The 27,842-nt window shown below is 43.2% G+C and overlaps 1 protein-coding gene across 1 annotated transcript; it reads left to right on the forward strand.

Annotated features, from left to right (window-relative positions):
• On the forward strand, positions 1-26,787 carry PDCD11 (programmed cell death 11). Its single transcript, XM_069796885.1, has 36 exons — positions 1-138; positions 969-1,080; positions 1,675-1,806; positions 1,986-2,153; positions 3,068-3,229; positions 3,846-3,969; positions 4,239-4,420; positions 4,934-5,041; positions 5,523-5,729; positions 6,056-6,180; positions 6,822-6,882; positions 7,583-7,729; positions 7,853-8,104; positions 8,921-9,064; positions 9,763-9,963; positions 10,529-10,699; positions 11,094-11,313; positions 13,648-13,800; positions 14,856-14,971; positions 15,137-15,657; positions 16,174-16,236; positions 16,699-16,807; positions 17,323-17,412; positions 17,737-17,839; positions 18,349-18,526; positions 19,174-19,230; positions 20,007-20,129; positions 20,429-20,551; positions 20,746-20,941; positions 21,354-21,476; positions 21,811-21,954; positions 23,003-23,253; positions 23,902-24,070; positions 24,343-24,496; positions 25,070-25,235; positions 25,939-26,787. The coding sequence occupies exons 2-36, from the start codon at positions 979-981 to the stop codon at positions 26,108-26,110; spliced, it is 5,517 nt and encodes a 1,838-aa protein (XP_069652986.1). The 5' UTR covers positions 1-138; positions 969-978; the 3' UTR covers positions 26,111-26,787.
• The last annotated feature ends 1,055 nt before the right edge of the window (positions 26,788-27,842 follow it).

A 27,842-nucleotide genomic window follows, 5' to 3' on the forward strand; every position in this document is an offset into this window, starting at 1 on the left:
TTCCGGCCGGCTCGTCGTGCTGCACGCGTGCGGTTCCCGGTCCCGCTCCCCCATCCCGGGCTCCCCCCGGCAGCGGCCCGGGGCCCGGCGGCAGCCAGAGAGGGGCTGCGGGGGCCAGAGCGACAGCGGCCGGGGCAGGTAAGGCCCCTGCGGGCAGAGCTCCTGCCTTGCCTGGTGCAGGCGTGGCCGGTGCAGCCGGCTCGGTTACCGGCCGTGGAAGGCGTCTCTGTTGCTCAGCGAGCCCTTTGACGAAGCGTGCCTTGATAAACTTTAATTTTCTTACGCGCTTTCACGTTTAAAGGAGTTTTATATGTCTAACGGACTGCTTTAAATTTGACAACATGGCGTTTCAGTGCTAATTTCTGTAGAAAGACCGTTGACTAAAGTCATAAATAGCATGTGAATCGTGACCTAATAAGTAAGCTGGTGTTTACTGTTTGAAACGTAGTAATGTTAAACGTATCTATTAAATATGTATAGAGAGGTACGGCTTACACAAAGATGTATCAAGTTATGTTAACCTTTAAGGGTGGTGTCCAAAAAGTAAACATCCAGACCAAGCTTACTTAGCATTTCACTCACAACTTTCTCCTTGATGACTGAAGCTGGTAATTTCACCTTGTCCACTGAATATAATAAAGATCTGTTCAGGTAACTTATGGTTAAAGCAGTTTTATGAGTATCTATGTGGTGCATCTGCCTTAAAAAATTATTACTCTAGTAGAATTGGGCAATAGTAAAAAGTGTTAGGGATGCACATATTTAGATGTACCATTGCAACACTTCAGTGTAGTCAAATGTTAAGTACATTTGGACGTGAGTTTTTGTTTTGTCACTGACTAACTGTAAAGTAGCCATCTGAATGATTTCTTAGTTTGGGGTAGTTCACTCTTATGTCTCTTCAGTGTTTGTGAGGAACAAGTGTAACAACTGCACATTTAATCTCTGTGTCGTCGTTTGTCCTATAGAAGTGCAAGTATGGCATCCCTGGAAGAAAACTTTCCTCGAGGGGGCATCCAGAAAAAACCCACAGAGGGAAAAACACCGAACCCAAAGTTAGAGCGGGACAACTTGTTTGATGTATGTTGTTTGCGTGTTCTTGATTAACTCTTCTCAGGGTTCTTCCGCTGTCAGAATATGACCTGCAATCCTTCCTATCCCTTACTTCTATAGTAAACTGTAGAAGGGACTTCCAGAAAGAGGTAACTGCTGACATCCACCTTTATCCTGATCTCTTAAAGGTCCCTGATGTCTGATGCATGTTGCATGTGATGACAGAAAAAGTTCAATCAAAATTATCGATCAGGCTTTAACTTTTAAACTTCCCACAAGCATCTTATTCCCGAGGTGCTTGTGTAGTGAGGCTGGTGTTAGTGGATATAGACTGAGTTTGATCTTTCTTTTTCTGTTAGTAGAATGTGGTGCAAATCATTTGCACCATTCTTTTCCATTCCCAAGATTCACAGTTTTATAAATTATCAGCCTCAGCCCAAAGGAGATATTTTGGAAGACTTGCATGTAGACATATAGCAGTTAGCAAGGTTGTTCTCTTTTTTCTCTGATCCTAGGATTTTCTTCTAATTTTATTTCTGGCAACAGAGTTCTGCCTTAGTGCAAAGTTCATCTCTTTATCCACTTTTATTTTTTACCTTCTCTGCTTATAATCTGCTTTAGGTTCACCATGAAGAACAATCCCAGAAAAGAAGAAGAAGCCAGAGTGTTCAAGGAAAGCAGAAAAAGTTCAAGGCAGACAATATAGCCACTGCTAAAGACAGTGTTGTAAATATTGAACCACTCACAATTGAGGTTTGTGGATAAATGTTTTTATTTTGTGTGCCCCCCTCTTCTGGGCTGTGTAAAAATGACATGTTCTTCCTCACTAAACCTGTAAAATATATCAGTGATTTGGGACAAAAATGTGTTTACCACCTTTATCACTGACTTGCCAAGATATCCACAGTATGCTATTCTTCCTGCTTTCCCAGGCGCTCTGTGAGGGGATGCTGGTCCTTGGTTGTATAAAAGAGGTCAGTGACTACGAGCTAGTCATCAGCTTGCCCAATGGACTTTCAGGATTTGTGCCGGTCACACAGATCAGCGATGCCTACAGCAAACTGCTGAGCAAAGAGGTGGCCCAAGGAGAACTCCTGGAGGTGAGACCTTGGACTGAGGCTGTGATTTGTGCCTGGAAGCTAGGGGGTGTTCATAATATCTCAGAACCACTGCTGAGGTCTTGCTTAGGAGCCTGGTTTCTAGTGTCTTGCAGCTGACTTGAATATGATCACCTGCAGTGCCTTAGCTTTGGCTAAATAGTCCTTGAACTTCGTAGACAGCCTGTTGAACATGAAGAGATTTGTGTTTCCTATTTGCTGCTGAAGCTAAATACTTATTCCTGGCTGTAGGCAACGATGGCAGGAAGTTAGGGAAATGGTTGGAAAATGATGTGAGCGTGCAAGTGTTTTTCAGGGGCATGGGGAGTAGCACAGTCCTTGCAGTTTAATTGTGTGTTGACGTGTGCAACATGCTACTGCGTAGTGCTAATGTAGACTGACATTGCTTTGGAACTGGCTTTTCGAAGCAAACTTTGCAATTTCCTGATAATGCTGATTGCTAGAAAGAAAAAGGATGGAGTAACCTGTTACCCTGTCTCTCTGGTGTCAGCACTTCAAAAGTTTTCCCAAGGTGGTGTGGAGTGTGGGACCTGCCAGGTACAGTGGCCTTTTGGTGGTGGTGTTTTTCTCTGTTAAGGAGGGAGGTGAGGTTAGGGTCATTGTTGGCTCTATACATGTTTCCTTGGCTGCAGCCTTCTGACTCCAGCCCACACAGTATTCCTTTTTAAGCAAAGCGTACCAGTCTTGCTAACATTGCATAGTGTCATCCCTGCCTCTGTACTGAGATCATGGTGTTTGTGGCATTTCCTGTCTCTTATTGTAGGGTTGACAGAGAAACAAGACTTTACTATGGGATTTTGATTTCAAAAGCTACTTCAGTAACAAATTCTGGCTGCCTTATATTATTTAATATTGTAAAATTTGTATGTTTCTCTCTTGATCATCTTGCTGGGCAGGACTTGAATTCGCTCTCGGACATGTATTCTCCAGGGATGCTCGTCAGGTGCATTGTGACCAGTGTTGAGAAAAGTGCTGATGGACGTCGGAGTATCAAATTATCAATTGACCCCAAGAAGGTCAATAAGGGTCTGAACGCTTCAGCACTAGCATCAGGCATGGTACGTGTTCTGGGTCTGTCACAGCCTCTGTAGGCTTTGGAGGTGCTTCTTGCACAGTGCATGGGAGAACATTTCAGTTTGTCCTTGCATGGGATCAGACCAGAATGTAGAGCTGCTCCCACCATGGAAGAGACCTGGGAGGAGAGGGCAGTATTGGGTCTTGGCTCCAGGCTATCACTCATGAAATCCATTCACCCAGTTCTGTTTTGATATGGACAAGTTATTTAATGATTTCTTTCTGGGTAGGTTTCTTTGTTATTTAACATGCCTTGCAGAGGTGCTTAGTTGTTTAGTTTTTGTCTTTCCAGCTGTATGATTGTAGGCATGTGCCTGCAATTAGACCACCTGCTGTTTTTGAGCATCCCAGTATTTTTTCCCTACCGGTTTCTGAAGTCCATACATGCATAGTTGGATAAGGGTAGAGTTGAGACCTCACTGCTAGATGAGCTGTGTAATAAGAAAGAATGTAGTGTTCTTTCTGCTGCTCTGGAGAGCTTAGTGCTCTGTCCTTATGAAACAAGTGAGTACTTGGGTGGGGAATCTTACCAGATGTGCATTCTTTGAAGACCCAGCAGTTTCATCACGTTACTGAATTGCAGTGCTTCCTTCCCAACAGCTGCTCTCTGGTTTTGTGTCTAGTGTGGAGGACCATGGCTACCTCATTGATATTGGAGTCAGTGGGACTCATGCTTTCCTGCCTCGTCAGAAAGCCCAAAATTACATCAAAGCAGTCAAGAGAGGTAAGAAGCAGTGCAGGAGGAGCTGCTGGGGTTAAAACAGAGGTGGAGAATGAGAGAGATTAAAGCTTGTCTTATCTGTGGTGTTAGTGCACCTCAGTGAGATTGGGTCAAAGTGGAGTCTTTGCGAGTTGCTGAAAACAGCAGTTTTGTGGCTGGTCTGCAGCAAACCGTTGGATTTCAGCCTGCTTTCTGTAAAAGTTTTGGAAAGATCAGAAGGGAATCCCTGAGTGTTCCTGGTGGAGGTTTTATGCTGTGACTTGTCTTTGTAGGGCCTGACTTGAAAATAGGCCAGAACCTGAACTGTATCATTGTGGAAGTAAAGAACGAGGGAAGAGTGGTCCGTTTGTCTGTTGATCGATCAGAGGTTGCTGCATCCCTTGCAACAGAGCGACAGAACTGGACACTCTCCAATTTATTGCCAGGGCTGGTGGTGAAAGCTCGAGTGCAAAAGGTAAACTCTAGTTTGGGTTTGTTTTGGGGGTTTTTTGGGTTTTTTTATGAGCCTTGCTGAAGGCAGGGAGACAGGTGAAGTAGAGGTGGAGGTTTATGCCCTGGAAAATTTTGTGCTTGGGCTCAACTACTTTACAGTAGACACTCCCTTCACTTCATTCACCTGAAGTCTGATCTCTGTCCTGGTTGTAATGCCACGAGTATAAAGGCTTCAGCCTGAAGTTGGTGTTGAAGCTTGAAGTGGAACAGGATCCATTTTGTGCTTCTCTGGCCTTTACCTAGATAAAGTATTCAACAGGTTAGCAGTAGTTTTCAGAGTATGCACAGCATTATCAAAAAACTAAAGGATTATTTTTGCAAAACAATGTAGAAAGCAGAATTGTTAGTGGTTTTGCTGTCTCTTGTGATGCACTTGTTGATCAGCACTGACATTTTGTGAAATGTGTGAATTGCTCTCTGAGCTGCAGGAAAACAGTGCAAATTTTTTCTGGCATCTTTTCCTTCCGCTTCCTAGGTGGTCCCACTTGGGATGAAACTGAGCTTTCTGTCTTCCTTTACTGGCATTGTAGATTTCATGCACATGGACCCAGAGAAATCCATGAACTATTCTCCAGATCAAGTGGTAAGGAGAGTGAAGGATGGCTGGAGTTGGCATGTCGCTTACAGCGTCTCTTATCTTCTCCAATGTTTCCGTGGAATAATCTCTGAAATCTTACTGACAATAGCTGTCTTTCTCATCTTTTTTTTTTGAATTATTATCATGGCTGCTTTAGAGCTGTAAAGAGCAAAGCTGTTCCGGGGGTAATGGAAGACTTATTTGGGAAGCATGAGAGACTTGCAAGGGATAGAAAAATTACTTGCGCAGTCATGTTCTCCTCACTGTATTGGTACTAGTCTAGTCTGTAAACAACAGACAAAAGCAAAAATGCCTCATCTTTGAAGCTGTTAGAACTGAAGTGATGTCTTAGTAGTAATAATGGAAAGTGCTTGTACATGGACAAAGAGTTCAGGTACCAAGCATAATGTCTAAAAACATGAGTAATGTGCCTTTCTCCTCTTTTGTTTACAAATTTGTGTTTAATGACTGTACTGTCTTCTCCCAGCTGAAAGCATGCATCCTCTCTATCCACCCCACCTCCAAGGTGGTGCGGCTTACTCTAAGGCAGGCCTTCCTCTGCCCTGGGGGATCGGCAGACCAGCTCTCCAATGATCGCATGGGGGCAGTGGTGGAGGAGTCAACAGTGAAAGCTTTCTACAAGCAGTTCGGTGCTGTCTTTGAGCTTGATGATGGCACTCTTGCATTTGCACGGGTGAGTACCAGGGCGGTGAGGCAAGTCCTCCATAGCTATCTTAGCCTCCTGGGGAAGAAGGCTAGGAGGTGGTTTTATTTTCTACCTTTATGCTCTTTGTGAGACAAATACAACAAAATTAAGACAATGTGGAAGGTATTTGCCAAATCATACATACCCTTGTTCAGGTTGGAATATAGGAGGGTTGTTGTGGAAGAACTGGTGAAACCTGCTGCACAGAGAGAGTATGTTAGCAGAACAATTTTGTCAGATGCTACCACTTCAACCTAGGTCTATATCAGTGCTTCCATTTTCCAAACACTAAATTTTAATTTGTTTTTTTCTAGTTGAAACATCTTTCAAAAACCAGAAAATCCTTTAAACCTGGGGCATTTAAGACAGGATGCAAACATAAATGTCGGATCATTGACTACAGCCTGATGGATGAGATGTGTATTGTATCTCTGAAATAGTAAGTTTCATAGACTCTTCCAGAAAATTGATTGAAGGATTAGAGGGGTGTGGTTGAGAGTGGAAAATGCTACATTGCTTTGCTGGACTGGAACTTGCCATTTTGGGGTTTTTGGCTTGTATCTCTGTTGTGTCACATCAGGTTGTCTGGGCATCTTGCACATCCTCCCCATCCTATAGGGAATTGGGACTCGGTCTATATAGTTGGTGAGCTGAGGCACAGGGAAGCTAAATTACTTCTGCCGAGGTCATGTCAGAAGACTGTGGCTGAACAGGAAGTTGAACCTTAATATTCCAAGTCCCAGCCATTTTGCTCCTCCCTCTTAGTATTTCCATCTATGTGGCTTTAAGCAATACAGATGATGGGTTCCCCTGTCATGGAGCCATGGCTGGTGGCCATATCTGTGTGGCTGTCACCTGGAATGGAGCCTGGTGAACCTCCCTGAACTTTTATGTCCAGAGAGCTGTTTTGGGAGATGGGTCTCTTGGAGTAAAACACAGAACTCTGGAGTTGTAGAGTACTGGTGGGTGTGTGGGGGATAATGGATATTTGGGACGAGGCAAAGAGGGGACTGTCTCCTCTTATCCTGGATTTTCTTCAAGTTGACTGATTGGTCATCTCTTGCTGTGTCTCTTTCCTAGTCAGATTATTGAAGCACGGTTTCTGCAATACCAAGATATCCACACAGGGGATGTGGTGCAGGTGAGCTTCTGAAGGACTTGTGCAGTCCTGTGTGGCCGTTATACTAAGAACAATGATCTAGCTAATGTGCATTTCCTGTGCCTAATATATATGTTCAACTTCTGATCCAGACTAGTGAGATGAAAGTGAGGAGAAAAACTTCTCCTTGCAAGACTCGATTAATGGAATGCAATACTTTTCTTTCCCCATTTTGTTCAGGTTTTTATTCATGATGCTGCCAAGGCAATCAAATTTTAGCCATGGTCAGTAATTTATTTATGACCATGAATACATTTTTTAGAAAGACTCAAGTAAAAGAAATTAAAACTCACCTTGCACTCTTTACACTGAAAGTAAAAGTTCATGTATGGACCATTACAATCCACTGATGGGATGAAAGTTACTCAGTTATGATCATTCTTATGTCTGAGTCATGACTGTATTGGATATGTGTCTGGAAACAATTCTAAGTTGCCAGAGTCAATAGAGATCTTGCAGAAGTAGCCTGTGCTTAAGGAAAAGAAGTTGTGAAATAACCTTATGGAATGTATAAAAGTTAATGGGTCAGATTGGTTCGGTGGAGTGTGGGTTGGACTAAGATTTTTTTTTTTTTTGGAGGGTGATTAGATTTGGTGATAATCGGTGATGGCTGTTTCCTACTTGTGCACGGTCTGCTTTCCATGCTGAATTTACTGATCCTTTTCCCTATTTTGGCTTCTAGGGCAAAGTGTTTGCTCTGAAACCCATTGGGATGCAGGTGAAAGTGACTGATGGGATTAAAGGGCTCGTGCCGTCCATGCATCTCGCTGATGTGATCCTGAAGCAGCCTGAGAAGAAGTACAACATAGGAGATGAAGTCAGGTGTCGGGTGAGAGCTGCCAGACAGGGTCTTTAGCTGCTTTGCAATCTTTTGTTCTGAGAATTTAGCAGCTGGATTGGTCAGGCAGTGGTAGACATGCTTTTTGAACCTTCTTGTCCTTCATTCTTGTAGGTGCTAGAGTGCAATCCTGCAGGAAGGAAGCTGATCCTTACTCTGAAGAAAAGTCTTATCCAGTCAAAGCTTCCAGTCCTCTCCAATTATGAAGATGCAAAAGCAGGTCTGATCACACATGGCTTTGTGGTGTGTGCAAGGGAGTTTGGCTGCATTGTGAAGTTCTACAATGATGTTAAAGGTCTGGTACCCAAGAATGAGCTGAGCTCAGAACCCATATCTTCTCCAGATAAAGTCTTCCATGAAGGCCAGGTAATCAATGTACCTATGCCATGCCTTGTGTTTGAATGCAAAAGAGAAATTGGCAGTTGAGTTGGCTCCAATGTGGGTTTTCCCCTGGAAGAACCAGCTACACCAAGAGATTTTTGTGTCCTTTCACAGACCTGTCTTTGTTTCTAGGCTCTCTCTGTTCTGGTGTGCAGGAGGCACCATGGTATGTGATATAGGGACTACAGTTGGTTGAGTTACTGAGAACTTAGTAGAAGCTTGGGGTTCTAGGCTGCAGTTTCTTCTAAGGAAGTTAAAACTCTTACCTACAGAATCAGAAGGATGAGGTTTTCTGCCTCTGCATTATTCTGGTTTTCCTACTTGTTTCAAATCCTGCACATCTTAAACCAGGCACTCTGGGAACCATGCTGTTCACCAAGTTCCGGTCTTTGTTGTGGGCAAGCTTATAGAGATCTCAGCCCTCTTCATTATTTTTTCTGGTGCTTTTTTTTGTCTTTAATCCTGCTGTTTGTTGGCTAGCTAAGGAGGAGGTAATTTTCTAGTCAAGATTTCTGACTGCAAATCTGGAGAACTGAATTTTATTCTCAACTCTGCTACAGACCTGCTACATACTTCTAGCAAGTCATTTAATGATTATGTATTTCCATTTTCCATCTGTGTGATCAGAAGGACATTTGGCTCTGTTTGAGCCTGTTAAGTTATAGTCACTGGCCTGTTATCTTTAGGTGTGAGAGTAAAGTGTACTGTGTATGCATTTCCCTGTCTCATTTTGTAGGTGGTAGCACACTGAGGAGGATGGTCAGCTGAATTAAACTTTTGTTTTATCTTTTTTGGCTGCAGGTTGTTAAAGTAATGGTCTTAAAATGTGAGCCCCAGCAGGAAAGACTCTTGTTGTCCTTCAGGTTATCAAGCAAGCCTGCCCCGGAGGACAAAAAGGAATGTACTCCAAAGAAGAAACAGGAAGTGAAATATCAAATAGGAGAGGTATTGAATTCAATGACTTCTCCCTTTTTTGCCTTTTCCTATGTGTTTTCCAAATGATTTGGTATTGCTTTGAACAACCTTGCTTCAAGAAAAGCTGTTGGTGGTCAGGAACTAGCATTAAATGTGCATTTCTTATTGTGTGGCTGGCCTCCTGGATCAAAACCAGGATCTCTCTTGTCAGAGGTCGGGATAAAGGAGTCCCAGGACAAGTCTTCTGGAGGTACCAATTAGTGCTCCTACTCCTAGGTGGAGTCCTCTTTCTTCTGAATGCTGCTGATGTTCTCACTCCAAAAGCAGCTGCTTTTGCTCCCTGGAAAAAGGCAATTTAGGAGAAATGTTTTGAAATGCTTCCCTGTTGTCTTTGGAATGAACGGTTTCCAACACCCTGCAGATACTGCCAATGCAGGAACAGGACAGTTCTAATCTTGTTTAAATTATTGCCTTTGCCCTTCAAACAAAAAGTCACAACCAAGAGTATGTTTCTAGCTCTTGATTTCTCTGGAAGCTGAGAATTACTTTTTATTTTAGTACCAATGTTGGCATGCTTTTGAGGCTCAGCCTAGTTGATTTTTTTCTCATACAGAGCTGGGAGGCAATGTCAGAGCCCCTGCAGCACAGCTTTTGGTACCCTATGCATCAAAAGGGATGACTTCAAAGACACTGGGGATTTTATATCACTGTATTTGTTCTCCTTTCAGATGGTTGATGTGAAAGTCTTGAAGAAGAAAGATAGTGGGCTAGAGGTTTCTATCTTGGAAGATGAAGGCAATGTGATAGCCTCAATTCCCACAATGCACCTCTCTGACTTTGTTGCTACCTGCAAGCTCCTGTGGCATTGTCTTCAAGAGGGAGATGTCCTGCCCAGAGTTATGTGCCTAAGTGATAAGGGAGACCATATCGTATCCTTTGCCACTTCAACCACTCAAACAAAGTGGGGGGAAGAAGATATCTGTCAGGAATCCAGAATATCTGCAACAAACAGAAGATATACTAGTTAGCATGTTAAAGTGGAAGTGCCTGTCAAGCTAGCGATGCTTCAAAGAATCATTATAACTTGCTTGTGTTAAAAGTGAGGCTCAGCTGCTGCTAGAATCCCATTGGAACCAGGACTTGGTTGTGAATGGACTGAAGTTCCCAACCAGCTTCTGGACTGTTAATCATATCACAACCTTAGCAAAAATGTTGCTGTTTTTATACCAAAAATCAGAACTGAAATGTTAGGAGGTTGACATTTCTGCGAGGGTGAAGCATGCATCTTTAATGCCGAGCAGCTTAAGAGACATCGGTTGCTAAATTTCAGTGTAGAGAGATCAAGACAGAAATTGGAATTGTGGGATTTTGAGCTCCTGTACTGTCTAATCTGCAAAAAGTGCTCTAGCCGAATGGTTAGCAGCACCAATAGATTTACTTGGCATCGAGCTCCTTTCATTCATCTTTTCCCATTTTTCCTAACTGGTTGTTCAGATCTTGAGCAGAAAGTCTGCAGTGATTTCTGCTGTACAAGAGGAGCAAATTGTGAGAAGTTTCTCTGAAATCCAGCCTGGGATGCTGTTGACTGGTTATGTGAGGAATGTGATGCCCTTTGGAGTGTTTGTGGAGTTTCCTTTTGGTGTGACAGGACTGGCGCCCAAAGTGGTAAGCAATGCATTCACTTCAGTAAACAGCATGTGTGTAATCAGGCATGCTTGAAACATGGCTTTTAGCAAAGGTACAATAACAAGGACGGAACAATAGGGCTGTGAATCCTGTATTTGCACAGTTTCCTCCAGTAGGGTGAAAGCTGCTTTTAGGTTTGTGTTTAAATTCACTTCCAAAATGAAACAAAAGATTTTACTCAAGTGAGCTTAAGCTTCAACAAGGATTTCATGTGACTTCAGTAATTCATTTTAATAGATGGCTTTTTGTTAGTCTTTGTTAATTTCTCTTATGCATTTTCATGAAGTCTTAAACCCTTCTGAACAGCACTGCAGGTGGTTGATAGTTAGCAGCTGTGCTTAGTAACCCTTGCCCCTTTGTTTCCTTTGCACAGAGCATGAGTGACAAGTTTGTGACTGACACCAAGGACCACTTTGTGGTGGGACAGACTGTGACTGCGAAGGTGATGAGCATTGATGAGGAGAAGCAGCGTGTGCTCCTCAATCTGAAGGTGTCAGAGTGCAGCTCAGGTGATTCTGCTGCAGAGAGCTTTGCCCTGCTGAACCAATATTTCAAGGAGATGAAAGAAATCAGGAACTTGTTGAGAAGAAGAGGTAAAAGTTTACACATGTTCTGCTAAAGGGGATCATATCACAAAAAAGGGGATCCAGAGTAACAAAAAGGGAAAAACCATTTTCTTTGAAGTGAAGGAAAGGTCAGTTCAAGCAAAGACTTGGCTTCTGAAAGGAGCTTGTTAGAAGAAGGATGTGTGTGCAGTGTCTGCCATTGACAAAAAGGCTTTTTGGAGCTACAGCTGGAACGAGCCAAAGAAGCTGCTCTTTTCACTGAAGTCTGCTGGGGCCCTTACATTGATTTCAGGTTGAAGCTTAGAGAATTAAAAATAAGGGGATGAACAGACGAACTGTGAGGTCCTTATACCAATAGAGGAAGGGAGATACAATGGTACAAAAGGATGGGTTCTTTGAAGGGTCTGTGAAGGTGAAAATAAGAAAGGCCAGGGTTAGATTGGATGTTCTGTGGACCAAAGCTTTTCTCCAGCCTTGGAGACACTTTTTTTGGTGTGAATATTTGTAATTGCTTTATGAACTAATCTAAAAGTTAATCAACTGAGACATATGGCAGTAGTTTCACCGTTTAATTATGTGTCACGTGAAGCATTGTCTCTATTTGTTTATTTTGAATCTGGCAATGGTTAATTTTTAGTACTCTATGCTCTTGTATTTTAAGAGCCTTAGTCTGTAGACCTGATTTCTCTGTTCAGTAAACAGATGTTAAACTCCAAAGAGCTTACAGATATAAGGGATATAGGTTTCACAGCTTGGCCCAATCTAATGTGCCAACAGAGGTGTAGGAATATGGTTTTTCTCGTTTGTTTGGGTTTTTTTTTACGTGGAAGAATGACTCATGGTGGTCCAGAAGGAGTTTATTTCTGTATGCCTGAGTGAATTGCCACAAGGCACGAGTGAAGCAAAACAGGCTGCCCAAAGCCCAAACCTGAATTTCCCCAAATGCCTGAAAAGGGAATAGTGATAAGCAATATGGGAGGCTCTCACTGCGTGCATACTCATGTATTGGAAACAGGCACTTAAGACCTACCCCTGCTAGTTACTCAGTTTAGGAAAAACAGCACCGGTGCCTGGATAGTAGGGTTATAGGCACATAAGAATCAGAATGGACATCATGTCAATTTTCTGTACTCAAAAGTGATGGAAGAACAGAAGACAACTGGAGTTGGCCTAAGTCAGTGCATCAATGTCACTTACTGTGATTTTAGAAAGGCTGGGCAAGTTAGCTGTCTGATGGTAAAGCTATGATCTTTTTTCCCCTGGTGCTTTTTGAAGAATGGTACATCTGTTTAAAGTGAATGATGCTTTTGGAGGGTTAAAATAATAAAGGAGAAGGCTTTGATTTAAGAAGACTTTCCTTACTTGCCTATTATACTCCCCAGGCAGCAGGTGCTCTTACTGTGTTTAAGCAAATAGGGCTAGCTTTGTCCATCAAAATAAAGAGGAATCATTGACAAGAGTAATTATGTATTATTTGTATGCATACTATATTTGCTGGTAACTCATAACTGATGAGAAATTACCATTTCTGCCTTCATCTAACAGTGCTTTTTTCACTATGACAGTGAAGGACACTAGCATTGTTTTTTACAGGCAGTCGAGAACTGGTCCTGCTATTCTTATAGTACAGAAATCTGCATCTGTGCATGCTGTGGTCATCAAGTTGTTTTTTATTGTTGATATTTGCACATGGGATGCTTGACTTTCACAGAGGGATTTTCCAACCACCCTAAGCCTTAGCCAGGATCTGCTTAACTAGAAAGTACAAGGATAATTATGCTGGCACTCAAGTTCTTGTGATAACCCAAACCTAGTGCTCACATGAGGATGAGTTTCTACAAATAGATTTGCCTACTTGTATTACAGGTTTGCTGAATGAGTCCTCCAGCAAAGGTTTTCTCACATGCTGTTTTTCTAGTGTTAGGAATACTGGATGTATTGCAGTTGATTTTTATCAAATTCTAACTTTGCCTTTTTAGGTTCTTTTTATATCCAGTAGTGTTTAATGTTTTGTTTCCTATAATTGTGAAGTGACGGGTCTGCTTTGTGTTTTTAGTATTAATATATTTTGCTTTCACCTTCTTCTATATGCAGTGTGGTGTGTCAGTGTTTCTATAAGATTGGAAAATGTTCTCTCCAAAGTTATCAGATCCTTAATGTCACAAAAGTGTTTCTACTTTGATTAACTCTTAGAATTTACTTCGTATTTCTACAGATTCAGGAGCCTAAACTTTTCTGTTATGAAGGTGGATATAAGTGCTTGTTTGTGCACTCTTGAGCAAATGTGAAGGCTGTCTTTGTTTGCAAAGAAACAACACAGGTAAAACTGACTTCCCACTTCTTCTTCTCCTCTTTATTTAGGTGAGCCCAGCACGACCCAAGGCCTTTGTGAGTTGGTGCCTGGGAAGGAACTGCAGCTGGTCGTGCAGGATGTGAAGGAGGATGGCTCAGCACTGTTCAGCGGCAGCTGTGTCACAGGCTTGACTGCAACAGCCACTCGCTACCATTTGGGAGGTGAGGGTCTTGGCCCTGCTTGCTTTGGTTTTCACTCTTGTACTTTGAAACCTCTGTTCTGAAATGAATTCTGCTGCTGAGGAACTAACATGGGAGGAGCCTGATCAGAGTAAGAATGGGCTTGAAGAGTAGTTTAGTTTCCTAATGTGTTGCTGACCCATTTGCATGATTGGGAACATATCATTTAAACCTATTTGTGCCTCTGTTATGCCATCTGTAAACCAGACCTAATCCTGCCTCATATCTTGGGCATCTTGTAAGGTCTAGTTTGTGCTCCGAGATCCTTAGTTGAAGTGTACTGTATATAGACAAAGTATTAATACAAGTTCCAGCTTTCTCAATTTTTTTTCTTCTTACTTTAAAAATATATTCCTTGGACTATGCTCTACCTGAAATTGCTGTTAATTTTTCTTTTAAATCAACGTGACTTTAGAACAGGACTGCAATTTCAGTACTTTGCAATTCAAAAATTAAAGCAGAAAAGTGCCATATTATGCAGAACCAAACAAGTACATGCTGAGATATTGAATAAACCAATGAAGCCAATATAAACTGCTGACTTCAGCAGGAATAATACCCCAGCACTTCTGTGTTCAGAAGAGTTTATTTTTTTCCTCAGCAACAGATAGACTGATGATGGTTTTGTGCAAATGTTAGCATAATCTTTTTTTAAAACCTATATTACCTTGCCTTTGTGTTTAGTCAGCTTCGTCTGCATTATTTAAGAGTAGCATCTTCATAGAATCAATATAGTTCTTCCATGAAAGCCTCAGACTCTTTTTCAAATAAAAAAGCCCCCTTTTTTTTCCTCCTTGCCATTAATATTGGAGGAATCTGTTCTTTTCTTAAAGAGACTTATTATATGTTTGGTACTAAGTTGACTTTGTTACAGTAACTTAGTTACAATAAGTAATTAAGCAGTCATTTTATCACTATGGTCTTCAGGAATTAAACTGAACCACGGGCAGCACTTCCTGTCTGTCACGTTCCACTAGCTCAGTTGCTCAAAATTCTTCACTGACATCAGGCGATAATCTCCTTATTCTCTTTTGTAGACAAAAATATTGTTCCTGGTGAGAAAACCAAGGCATTGGTTCTCCATGTGGATGCTCTCACCTCCAAGGTGTATGTTTCTCTTCGGGAAGAACTGTTAAAACAAAGAGCCAAGCAAGTATGTGTTCAGTTTTTGGATTTGTGTGTTTCTGTTTGTCTAGCGAACTCTAGGTGATTAATGAATTTTGAGAGAGGGGCTGTTTCCTCTTGTAGAACTGTGGGAGGTAGAGTGGAAGGAATTAAAATCTCAGCAGGAGAAGTTACTATCTCCATTTCTGTCTAGCGGCTCACAGAGAACTCCCAGCACTCCGCCATTGTGCAGCACATAGCAGAAGACTTTGCTGTTGTGTCTTTGTTGGAGACAGGCCAGCTGGCAGCTATCCCCATAGCGTCTCACTTCAATGACACCTTCCGCTTTGACTCAGAAAAACTGAAGGTGGGACAAACAATCATTGCAACCTTAAAAGTAGTGAAGGTGAATGACCACGGAGTCTTGTTAGCAGTACAAGACCCAGCAAAGAAGAAAGTTTTTGTAAGGGTCCGGAACGAATCTGAGACAGCATTAGAAGAGATGCTTCCTGCTGTGAAACACTCGCTTTCCCTGGGGGATACTGTTACTGGTACTGTTAAATCCGTCAAACCAACCCATGTCACAGTTGCTATTGATGACAAGCTGACAGGTTCAATCCATGCATCCCGGATTCTGGATGAAGTGCCCATAGGCTCTTTTCCAACGTATACTCTGAAAGCTGGACAGAAAGTGACTGCTCGAGTCATTGGAGGCAGAGATGTGAATACTCACAGGTGGGAAAACATGCTTATAATATTACTTCTCAGGCAATGCAAGGGGTGAAACAGTAATTCAATTCAGATGGTCTAGGCTGTTCCCTCTGTCACCAGCTGCTGTTACAGCTACCCTTACTGGGGTAGCTGAGGCCTGAGGAGATATGCTATTATATTCTAACCCAGATCCAGGTTTCAGTGAATTAGCTCTCTACCTGTGTCATTGTATTTGTCTTGAGTGTAGATTGCAAGAAAAAAAGATTTCTAAACTCTTAAGGTCCAGTGGAAGCCATAAATACAAGCAGGATTTGGCCCCAGGGGCTAAATTTGCTGGAGTATTTTGGGTGCCTAAATTGCCACTGAAATAGTACAAGGAAGAACTGGAACTGGAAGGTTTTGGTAGTTTTAGAGGGCTTACACCCGTTTGGTTTGTTTTTTGTTTTTGTTTTTTTTTTTTGCCAGTGCAGAGGGATTACAGGTGGGTGACTTGGGCCTGGGGAGATCATGAGAAACTTTGATCCTTTTCCTGTTCTTTAGGTACCTGCCCATCACCCATCCGCACTTCACACGGTCCATTCCAGAGCTCAGCATTCGACCAAGGTAATTGTTGGCGTATGTGCTGTCTGCAGATGCTTCACAGACCTTGTATCCTTGTAGGTTCCCTCTCATTTGTGAAGGAGCTGGCCATGAGCAAGGTCACACCTGTATGCGGTATGGCAAGGCCTCTTACTCTCTCTTTCACACTAACTTGGGTCTGGGAGCTGTGTTAAACCTCACAGTGCTCTCCTAGCACATGATTTCCTTTGAATGTCCTTTTGGCTTCAGGTTCTGCCAGTCTGGACTCTGGCATGTCCTTTCATGTCAGAAGGATTCCCTCTTAAGCCCAGGGAAGAATTAATTCCCTGCAGAAGGATGCAGCTGGGGAGGGGATGGGGATGAATGTCACAAAGGCATTGTCACAGTAGTACTGGCTCACCATAATCTCCTGGGTTTCTAACTCCTATCTTCACCATTAGGACCAAAGATGTCCTACCGATGTCCTTTTTCTTTGTTTGCAAACAGTGAAATAGAAGGGAAGGTCACAGCAATGCTGAACCTTAAAGAAGACAGTGCCCTCAAGAAACTTGGAGTCTACAATGTTGGACAGACAGTCACCTGTTTTGTGAAAAAGGTGAGGTCAGAGGCTTCCTAAGAAGTGTGCTGGGGGACGCAGCAAGCGGGGGTGACCTCAAGGGCCTTAATTCAGACCTAAACACTGACACTAGTGTGGTCTTCATTAACTGTGAGAGTGACCCATGCAAAGTACAGTGTCTTATTGGGAGAGTAGGAGAAGGAAGTCACATTTTCTGTACTTGACAGAGTCAAGCTGACTCATCCTCTCTGACATGCCTATTTGTTGCCAGCAGATGCTTCCCACCCTGCACTCTAGCAAAATGGCCTTTGAGAAATTGCGTATGCCACCAGCACAAAGTACGCTCACTGCTGATCCCCTGTGTGCACTTGCCTGTGAACTACAGCAGTGTTATGCTTGTAAGAGTAGAAGCCAAATCACCATTTTTGCTTGGTGCAAGAGCCAAGGCTGGAGTAGTTCTTTCTAGCCTTAAAAATCAGTGAATCCACCAGGGAAGGTTTTTTTTTCCCCCAAGGTCTCATGCTGTCTTCTCTGGTTATTTGGTGTCTTCTCAGTATAACATCCTCAAAAATTGGCTGGAGGTAGAAGTCGCCCCTGACATTCGAGGAAGAGTTCCCCATCTGCTGCTGTCTCTGAACACCAAGGTAAGAGGCCATTACAGATGTGCAAAGAAAAAAAATTTTTAAGCTTATGTCTGCACGTAATGACTGCAGACACTTCTGACATCCATGTGAACTCATAATCCAGTCCTCTGCCCTTTAGGTGTCACTGCCTCTCACTGAGAAGCAAGTACTATGCCTGTAGCTAGTTTGGCTGAGGATAGCAGAACCATTGAAGGAATGCTGAGCTATCAGTCAAGTATACACATCAAAGATGTGTATAGAAAGTATAAGGCTTTGTAGGAGAATCACCAGAGTTGTGCAAAGCTCCTTTTCTGGTAATAAGTGGAAATCTGTCTTTTCTTTCAGGTCTTAAAACATCCGGAAAAGAGCTTCAAAAATGGCCAGGCAGTATCAGCTACAGTGACTGGAACAGATGTCACAGAAACAAACCTCTGCTTGTCACTCACAGGTATAGTGGAGCTTTGACAGCAGGACCCCACTGCATATGATGCTTTACTTAGAGGTAGGCCTACACTGACCCCTCAGGTGAAGATGTTACACTCCAGAGCCAAGCTGTACTTCCTTGTAGGACAGAGTGTAGCAGCATGCAAGGCAAGAGAGGTCAGACCTATAGACTAAAGAATCACTTCCCTGCTGTCTCAGACTGAAGCCTTCCCTGACCCCTTAGGAATGTATTCCCTTCTGATCTCAGACATGAGATATTACATTTGCCAGCATTTGTCTGTCATTATGGATCCTGGATCCTGGAACTGTGCAACTAGGGGACCTTGTCTGGGCTACCAAGACAAACGTTGCTGTGAACGTGAAAGAGTGCATAGGCTGCACCTTAACAAAAGTTGGTGGGTTTGATATGTGGCTAGGCAGCTAAAATCGGCTTCACTGACTCATTACCCCTGTTGCTTTGATTGCATGCTTTTGGAGTATTATGAAGCTCTCTCCCTCCTTCACTTTTACCAGGAATTCAGTCACTGGAGCAGGGCACCATCACTGTAGGCATGGTAACAAAGGTGACTCCACACATTGGTTTGACCATTGCACTGCCAGGTGGGAAGACTGGTAAAGTCAACATCTTTCACCTGAATGATACTTACACAGAGAATCCTCTGGGTGACTTCAAAGTTGGCAAGATTGTCAGGTCAGTAATTCTCTTTCTTGTTCCCTCCAGCTGCAAGGCTTAGAAATATCCCCCTTTGGTGACAGGCTTTTCACTGCCATAAGATGCCGCCAGACCTGTAAGCTTCAGTCTAGCTAACAAGTAATGCTGACTTATGACCTTATATGCCTTTGGGTGAAAGTCTTTTATTTTCCATGTGTGAAGAAGCCCCTTTTCAGCTGTCTTCTTGGACTGTGTTTTGAGAGTAGCTACTCTCTTAGCTAAGGTGCTGATGGGACTGAGGGAAGCCACTTAGCCCAGCTCTGCTGTGGTTCTGTGGGCTGTTTGGCAAGTCAGTTGTCCTTACATTTGTAATGCACAAGTAATTGCATTTCCCTACTTCACAGACTTGTTGGGAACGCCAAGTGATTGAGCTGTAACAATCTAAGTCTTTTGTACTAGCAATAGAGACTGGACAAAGGAAGTAGATATGTTTCAAAAAGCCCTTTAGCTGTTTTCATGAACTGTTGTGTAATGCTGGTTTGTGTTAGACAGCAAGTGCTCCGAGGGACAGAGTGGTTTTTTTCCTCTAGAGCTTCATTCTGCTAGTGCAAATATCTATTTTCTACCTAGGGCTTTTTTAACAGGTAAAAAAGCTTTCTGTTTTCTCCCCTTACTCTGCCATGCAGGTGTTGCATCCTCTCCAATGAGAACGGCAAAATCCAGTTATCTCTCCGGCAATCCCGGTATGTGTCATCCCTCCAGTCTGTTGATCTACTAGTGAAGAAGAGGACAGTGAAATACAGTAACTGTTGGTTTGGGCAGATCAGTATGAAGTGTTAAAAGGACAAGGAATAATTTTTTTTTTTTTTTTTAAGGGATGAGATTTGTTCCTACTTCAGAAAGATTTTCCTGTGTATCGGACAATGTAGAGCTGATAGAGTGGGTTCAGATTTCATTTCTGTTCATCATAGTTTCTAGATCTAACTTAACTTTTTTGTTTATTTGGAAAGAAAGAGAAAGTTCCACCATTAAATTTGCAATGCAAACACATTATTTTTCAATGTTCAGCTGCATTTTAACCATTTTGATTAAATAGCACACTTAGTCCTAAATGTCTCTTAAAACTGAGCCTCTTGCTTTTTCTTCTCTATGGAACAAAAATGCATAAACCATGTGGAATGAAGTATCTTAGAAATAGGCGGGAAAAAAACCCAAGCCAATGCTGTGCAGAGTTTCAGACAGCATTTTACTTCCTCGTTTTCTTAGTGTCAGAGGAAGCCAGGCTGATCTGTTTTGCTTGGCTTTGTTTACAGCAGCGTGTCTATTCCCTAATGCTATGTATAGCTTCACAGAAACGCAGGTAGTCCATTAGTACATTTGAATAAACTGAAGGGTGTCTCTGATCTGGTATGTTTCACAGAACGTACTAGCTGTTGTTAACACAGATTTCTTTTTTTGATATCCAGAGCACAATGTGGATTATTCAGAAGAGTGCTTTAACTTCTAACCTCTCTCTTAGGCTAAACCCAAAGAGCAACAGCAAAGTGGAGGATGTTGAAATAACATGTATTAAGGATGTTAAAAAAGGCCAGCTAGTGAGAGGCTATGTCAAATCAATCAGTCCATCAGGTGTATTCTTTGGGTGAGTAGCATAAGAAAATTATTCTGGGAAATGAGGGGTCTTGGAGAACTTACTTTGAATGTACGATTCTGGAATCTTGTTTGAGGGCAGTCTCTGGCATAATGCAATGTCGCAAAATGAATTTCCTCCTGGGAATCATGATGTCATTGCTGCTTTCTTGAGCCTATGAAATTAAAGTAGCAAAAGTTTGTGTGACACTACGTAGAACTGGTGGTGCTACAGATACAGTCACTGCACTTTTTTATTTTTCTTTTCCCCCACTATGGAATACTTATTTTTGGTTTTCCTCCTCTTCTCAGCTTGTCCACTTCTCTTCTGGGCCGAATCCTGTTCCAGAATGTTTCCCCTTACTTTGTACAGAAACACTCCTTATATGAAAAGTACCTGCCTGAAGGAAAGCTGCTCACTGCCAAGGTGCTTGGGTAGGTCCAACATTCTTTAAAAGGGGCCATGTAGTAGTGGAAAGGAGATGGTGGAGGAGGAGAGGATGGAAAGAGGGAGGATAAAAGCCAGGAAGATTTGAAAGAAGTTCATAGCCTTGCAGTCATTGCAAATGCTCTGATTTTTTTTTCCCCCCACCCCCTTCTCTCCTGCTACTCCTGGCAATGCACCACAGTGTAAATGGGAAAGAAAAACATATTGAGCTCTCTCTCCTGCCCGAGGACACTGGGATGCCAAGCGTCTTGCCTGAATCCCTAGGCCTGCCACGATATGATGCAGAGGAAGAGAAAAGAGAAGCAGATGACAGGGAAAAGAGAGAAGAGCTTAAGCTGAAGACAAAACGCACAAGAGAAGACTCTGAAAGTGAGCAGGTATGGATGTGATTGCACAGGACATGCTAAAGGACTTGGTTGGCCCAAATACTGAAGGGACTAGGAAGATCCACTAGGATCAGGCTGAGGAATTATACAGAGTAGGAAAAAAAGATTAAATTGCATTAGAGATCAGCAAAGATCAAAAACTATTCCATCTGGGTGGGAGCTAACTGAATTAGCAGCCCAACTGTGTTGCTTGTGTGGCCCATCCTGTTGGTCTTGGCACCATATGTAGGTGAGCATGGGTTTATTCTCTGTTGTCTCTGTTATGTGAGAGGATAGTGGGGGATGCTGTGCCAGGGCACCACCTTCTCTCTGCTGTCAGGGTCTTTACTTTGTGATCAGAATTGCCTTTAAGATTCATCCCAGTTATTGCCATCCAACATCCACTCATTTCCCCTTGTTGCAGGAGGCGAAGCCAAAAAAAAGAAAGGTCTGCCCAGCAGATGAAAATGACAGTGGAATTGAGATATATTACCGGGAGGAGGATGATGATGACCAGGAGGAAGAGGCAGCTAAAAAGAAATCTAAGGTGAGAAGTTTGGAGGAGAACCTGAGCCTGAAATGACTTTCCAGCCCTGTTGAGATGTCAGTTTTGACTTGGATGACTAAATATAAATATCATTGCTGCAGATAGGAACGACACAGGCTGGTGTTTGTGTCATCTGAAAATGGCTTGAGGTGGATTGAGTTTAAATTACAGCAAAGGTGGCCAGAGTTTAATGTTTTTGCTGGTAGGCTGCTTGCAAGTGTGAGAAGTCAGTAGTACTGGCCAGAGAGAAGCCACAAGCAAACAGCAGTTGTCCGATCTCAGTATAAGAACTTCAGATTAAAACCCAGGGCATTCCCTGTCTTCCTCCAAACAGATAAGGAAACCTGATGAAGCTCCCAGGCTGCAGGTTTCCATGGGCTTCACCTGGGATGAAGACATGAATGCAATGGATATACCTGTGCTGAATCAGAAGGAAGAGAGCTCGGAGAGCGAGGAGGAGGAGGATCTACAGTCGAAGGTACTGTGCACTAGTGTTGTCTGCACTGGAGACACCACATGGTGGTGGTGTTTCAGTATTTGCATGTCTGTGTGCCCCATAGCAAAGCCTTTTAACCCAAGGGAACATCTCTGACAGCTAGTACAGAACTTCCTTAACTACTCTGAGCACTGGGCTTAGCAGCAGATATCTCTGAAGCAGAGGAGAAAAGGCCCTATTTTTACCATGGCTGCATGAGAATAGGGCTTCTTACGCTGACATGCTGAAAAAGATAATTATTTAGGGTCAAACAAACATTTTCATGAAAGCAAAATTTTTGTGTTTGATGTCAGCTCTGTTTTTTACTTTCCTGAGTTGTAAATTTACAGGAAAACCTGGAGATGAAAAACCTTTTCAAATTACAGTCCTCTTACTTAGAAAAACACCAAAAAAATTATTCTTTTATGTTGTAATTTTTTAGAAGAGTTTTTCAGTGTGAGCAGTTCAGCAAAATTGGAAACAAGCTCACAAATTGCTTTCATGTTTGCTCTTCAGGATTTCCCCCATCCCCTCTGTAAAGGCCATGCATGGCTGATGCTTTGTTGCCCAAGGTATAGCTGCCTTGTGCAGAGGACTATGGCACTGTCAGTTCCCAGTTTAGACCTGAGTCACCCTAGTGATCCAGCAACATACCCCAGTCTTGCACAGTTTCTCCCCATGTATCCTGGATTTTTTTATAGAGTGGAGAGTGGTGGTAAGCACTGGCCCAGAGGGTAAAGATGGAAGAATGAGAGGGAGGGGTGAAGTGTGAATACTGCAGTTGGGGTGCAAGACTAGCAAAATATTTGGTCCCTCAATGTATTTCATTAAAAGTAATGAGATTTCATGTACTGCTGCTCTTCTTGGAGGTGTGAATTGTGTGTGAAGGGGTGGCGGGTGTGTACCATTTTCCTCCTCTCTTAAACAATTGGCTTTACCTCTTCCTGTGAAAACCACCTAGCCTTGGACATATTGAGGTCTGGCTGTGCTGTAGCTGGGCCTGCCTATGAAATGCCTGCTTTTCCCCAGTCCTCCTTTTTTGCTCTTTCAGCTGAAGAAACAAACAAAGAAGGAGAAGGAGCTAGAGAAGCAGAAGAAGGAGAAGGAGCTCTGCAAATTAGAGGCAGCTTTGATGGACCCGAGTCGACAGCCCCAGTCAGCAGATGACTTTGACCGCCTGGTGCTGAGCAGTCCCAACAGCTCCATCCTCTGGCTACAGTACATGGCTTTCCACCTCCAGGCTACCGAGATTGAGAAGGCCAGAGCTGTGGCAGAGAGAGCGCTTAAAACAATCTGCTTCAGGTAATAATGGGGCTCTGCCTTTCTTTGCCCCAAAGAGTAAATCATTGTGGGGTAGTTGTGGTGGGAGAAGAGCATTGGTAGCGTCATCAGTGTGTGTGCATGTGTGTGTGGAGTGGCAGAGTCTGTTTCAGTGATCTCAAAAGGATTAAATGGTAGCAATTGTCAGCTGGCCCTTTGAAGGTCTGGCCTGAGTCACCACAGTTGGCCTGCAGCTGACTTGCTGCAGCTCGTGAGTGCAGTAACTCCCCAAGGTATCACTGAGCGCATGGACATACTTCTGAGCAGTTAGAAGGGTTTGGAAGAGCATTATGCTGTCAGTGATGTTGTCCTTAAATCAAAACATGAAACAAACTGTGAAACTCTTAGGGCTGCACCCTTGTGTATTAAACCATCTCTACAGCATGATTAAGTATATTGTGCTTTCTTGAATCATCCTTGTGGTTTTTAATTACAAACAACAGTGATCCAAAGTTGTAGTGTGAGACAACTGCTGTGCTCTATTCCAAAAGTGGTGTTTCAGTGAGCAGTATGCCCCCTTCGTTTGTCCTGGAGGCAGGCTACAAGTCAGTGAGTCTTTGTAGGGTGGCTTGCAAAAAGCTGATGAAGACTGGTAAAGGGCTAAATATTCTTGTTCACATCTGCTTTAAGGGAAGAACAGGAGAAGCTGAATGTCTGGGTAGCTCTGCTGAACTTGGAGAACATGTATGGTACTGAGGAGACACTGATGAAGGTCTTTGAGAGAGCTGTTCAATACAATGAACCTCTGAAAGTCTTCCAGCATCTGTGTGACATCTATGCCAATTCTGAGAAGTACAAGGTAAGATAGTGCAAGCAGGTCCCAGGCACCTATCCCATTCAGTCATGCCAGTAAATTACCAATGCTGGCTGTATAAGCTTCTAGCTGTCAGATGTTAGGTCTGTCCTGTTCCTAACTGGGATTAATAATTATGATTGACAGCAGACAAGGAACTAGTGATGCTTGCTTTTCTGTCATAAGTGTTTGGAGATACCTGGACCACACGTAAGAGTTTTAAAGCTACAAGGCTTTATTATGAATCTGTGTGATCTAACGCAACTCTGCCCTTCCAGCAAGCAGAAGAATTGTACCACACAATGCTGAAGCGTTTCCGTCAGGAGAAATCCGTGTGGCTGAAATACGCCTCCTTCCTCCTGAAGCAAGGCCAGACTGAGGCTACACACAGGCTTTTGGAGCGTGCTCTCAAGGCTTTGCCCACCAAAGAACGTAAGCACACTCTTCGCCATCCTTAATGTGGACCATGTGTTAACAGGTCTCCAGTAGATGGACTGCTCTCTGGTATCTCTGACTGTGACACTGTTTGTAATAAGTGAAAAGTGCAACCAGTTGGCGCTGAATGTGCTGCCCTTGACTCTCAGGGGAAGAGAAGTTTCAACCTGGATATCAATGCTATGTACTCCCGTAATAGAATTTGCTGTGATGGGCAAAAGCAAAGCACCCAAAGCAAAGACAACTTTGAGTCTTACAGCCCTGTAGAAAAGTTCAGTTGGTCTAGTCCCAGGTTTGTGGGGCTGCCCGTGGATGCTGCAAGATGCATTTTGAATGTAAGAATAAACTGCTGTCTCCTGCAGAAAGCTGAAATGGGAAGTGAACTGTGGGATCCGAGTGGGAGAGAGAAGGGTCACCTTGGTACAGAACCACTTTATAATAGAGCCTTTTGTCTCTGGGTAGAGATGGTGCTGTCTCTGTGCCTGCCTCTGTTCTGTGTAATTATCGCTTGTGTTTGCTCATAGGGAAGGGAGCTGCTGTGGTACCCTAACGTGTCATTACTTGTTCCAGATGTGGATGTCATTTCGAGGTTTGCACAGCTAGAGTTCCGTTTTGGGGACCCAGAACATGCCAAAGCCCTCTTTGAGAGCACCCTCAGCAGCTATCCCAAGCGGACAGACATCTGGTCCATCTACATGGACATCATGATCAAACATGGCAGCCAGAAGGAAGTGCGGTGAGTTGTGCTACAGCAGGCTGGGAAGGGGCAGAGTACAGTGCTTGGAGCAACACCTGAAAAGATAAGAGGTACCCTGCAGCATGAGGTTGTATAGGGCTTCCCAGAGCAGAACAAAAGAAAACTATTATCACCTACAGAAAGAAAACTGGGGTGTGTGGAAGTGCTTATCCTTGCCAGGACTGAAGAGTCTCCAAGGATATCCATAGGGCAGAAGGGGGCTGATTTTGTAAGTAGTGGCCTGCATGACAGAAACCAGGGGACTTGCACTGAGGTTCTGCTGTCCCTCTGGAGGGATTGCCTTGTTGTATCTGAAGGGTGAGATCAAGGCCTTGTGTATCTTGTAACATAAAAATGGAGCAACTTTTTTTTTTTCCTTTTTCTTTTCTGAGAGTTGACAAAAGGAAGTCCAGCTTCCCACACTATGGATCCAGTCACATCCACTTAATGAGTGCAGGATCAAATACAGTGGCTGGATCTTAGCTTAAGTTGACCAGCAGCCTTAGAGTTCTGCAAGCAAATAGAAGGCTTCTACTTCAGGGTTTTGGCCAGTTGTCAGGAATCTCTGTCTTCAAGCACCAGCACTTTGCAGCAGGTTGAATGTCTCCCCTGACTTTCTGCTCTTTGTTCAAAGGCAGGATACAGGGCTTGTACTGAGTGCTGTCACCAACACACCGATCTGAATCACTTTGGTTTCTTGCAGGGACATCTTTGAGAGGGTCATACACCTGAGCTTGGCACCAAAGAAGATGAAGTTCTTCTTTAAACGCTACCTGGATTATGAGAAGAAATTTGGTACAGCAGAAAGTGTCCTTGCTGTCAAAAGAGCAGCACTTGAGTATGTGGAGACCAAGAGTTCCCTTGCTGATCCCTAAATACAGCACAAGTAAAAGCAGAGAGACTCAGCTGTCTGTGCAGTGTCAGAACTGAGAGGTGTGGAGTTCTGCCATGAGTGTCCATGGGCAGTTGAGTTTCTGAAGAGTATTGGTCTATGACCAAACCAAACTGGAAAGAACAAGCAATCAAAGGAAAAGATTTTATAAATGTTTACAGCTTTGTCCAGATGTTACAAATAATCCTAGTCTGTTGATGACTTTGAAGACTTGTTTTTAAATATAGACGGTTTTATAATCAATACAAACATCAGCCATACCTGTCCTACTTTTCTGGGGAAATCATGCAGTTATGACCACTATTTTTTAAGTACAGTGATGTCTTATAAATTGTTTTCTCTCTCTGTCAAGATGGCAGAGAAGATTCTTGCCTTTTGGATGAATTAACACTTTGAAAGATTTATCTCAAGTGCCTTTGTGCTCCTAGAAATTGGCAGAGCAATACAGAATTGTGGCATAGTTGAGGTTGGAAGGGACCTCTGGAGATCATCTGGTTCAAACCCCTGCTCAAAGCAGGGGTCAGCTAGACTAGGTTGCTCAGGACCATGTCCAGTTCAGTTTTGATTTCTCCAAGGATGGAGACTCCACAACCTCTCTGGGCAACCTGTTCCAGTGTTTGACCACCTTCACAGTAAAAAAAGTGTTTTCTTATATTTAAATGGAATTTCTTGTATTTCAATTTGTGCCCATTTCCTCTTGTCCTGTCACTGAGCACCACTAAGAAGAGTCTTGTTCCACTTTTTTTACATCCTCATGTCAGGTGTTGATACACGTGGATAAGATCCACCTTGAGCTTTCTCCTCAGGCTGAGCAGCTGCAGCTCTCAGCCTCTCCTTGTATGATGGATACTCCAGTCCCATAATCATTTTCCTGTCCCTCTGCTGGACTTGCTCCAGTAAGCCCTTATCTCTCCTGTACTGGGGAGTCCAGTGTTTGACACATGACCCCAGATGTCTCACCACTGCAGATTAGAGGGGAAGGATGTCCTCCCTTGACCTGCTGGTAATACTCTTCCTAATGCAGCCCAGGACGCTCTTGTCCTCTTCAGCTGAAAGGGCATATGCCTTTAAAACCCACAGCATCCAATTGCAATGGATCCCCTGATCGCAACCACCTGTTGTAACAAGTTGCCAGGGATAGATAACAGAAAAAATAGTGATTTTTGGTAGTTGTCTCTTAAGAGAAATCAGTGAAGTCAAAGAAAAAATGTGTTTTCTGTGCTGAAAAAAAATCATCCCACTCTAACCTTCTGCTTGGAAAAAGCCAGTTATCTTGGGTACTTAGGCTCTGTGACTGGTGTTGGTGCCTTATGATCCATATTTTTGTAACTCTCCAGTAACATGTGGATGTGATCATCCACATGTTTTACAGATGAAGAACTGAAGGGAAGGGGAAAGGCAGGGTATGCAAACAGGTGTGATTATCCAATGTAGACACTAGCAAGTGGGTGCCCAGCTTTGAAATAACCAAACTTCAAGAGTCTTGCTCATTGTAGGTCTGTGAACTCAAAACCAGAGCTCTGCAGGACCCAGCTCTTCTGCCTCTGTGATTGCCCAGCGTTGGCAAGGCTGAGTGATTCAGCATTTAATTCATTCCCAAGTCCGTTGGGATCCAGAAACAAGTCATTTGACTTCTTACCCCCAGGGAGTGCAGGGTACTGTACTCAGATGTTGCTTAATGCTCTGCTAGAGGAGGAGGCTATTTGCAACATCCA

Source organism: Haliaeetus albicilla, chromosome 11 (assembly GCF_947461875.1).
Source record: "Haliaeetus albicilla chromosome 11, bHalAlb1.1, whole genome shotgun sequence".
NCBI lineage: Eukaryota > Metazoa > Chordata > Aves > Accipitriformes > Accipitridae > Haliaeetus > Haliaeetus albicilla.

What these genes read in the sequence shown, in the direction of transcription:
- PDCD11 (XM_069796885.1), top strand. Translation starts at nt 979, where the DNA reads ATGGCATCCCTGGAAGAAAACTTTCCTCGAGGGGGCATCCAGAAAAAA. An exon ending in AAGTCTTCCATGAAGGCCAG is followed by an intron (nt 8,105 to 8,920) that starts GTAATCAATGTA and finishes TTTTGGCTGCAG; the next exon opens with GTTGTTAAAGTAATGGTCTT. An exon ending in AGGAGGATCTACAGTCGAAG is followed by an intron (nt 21,955 to 23,002) that starts GTACTGTGCACT and finishes TTGCTCTTTCAG; the next exon opens with CTGAAGAAACAAACAAAGAA.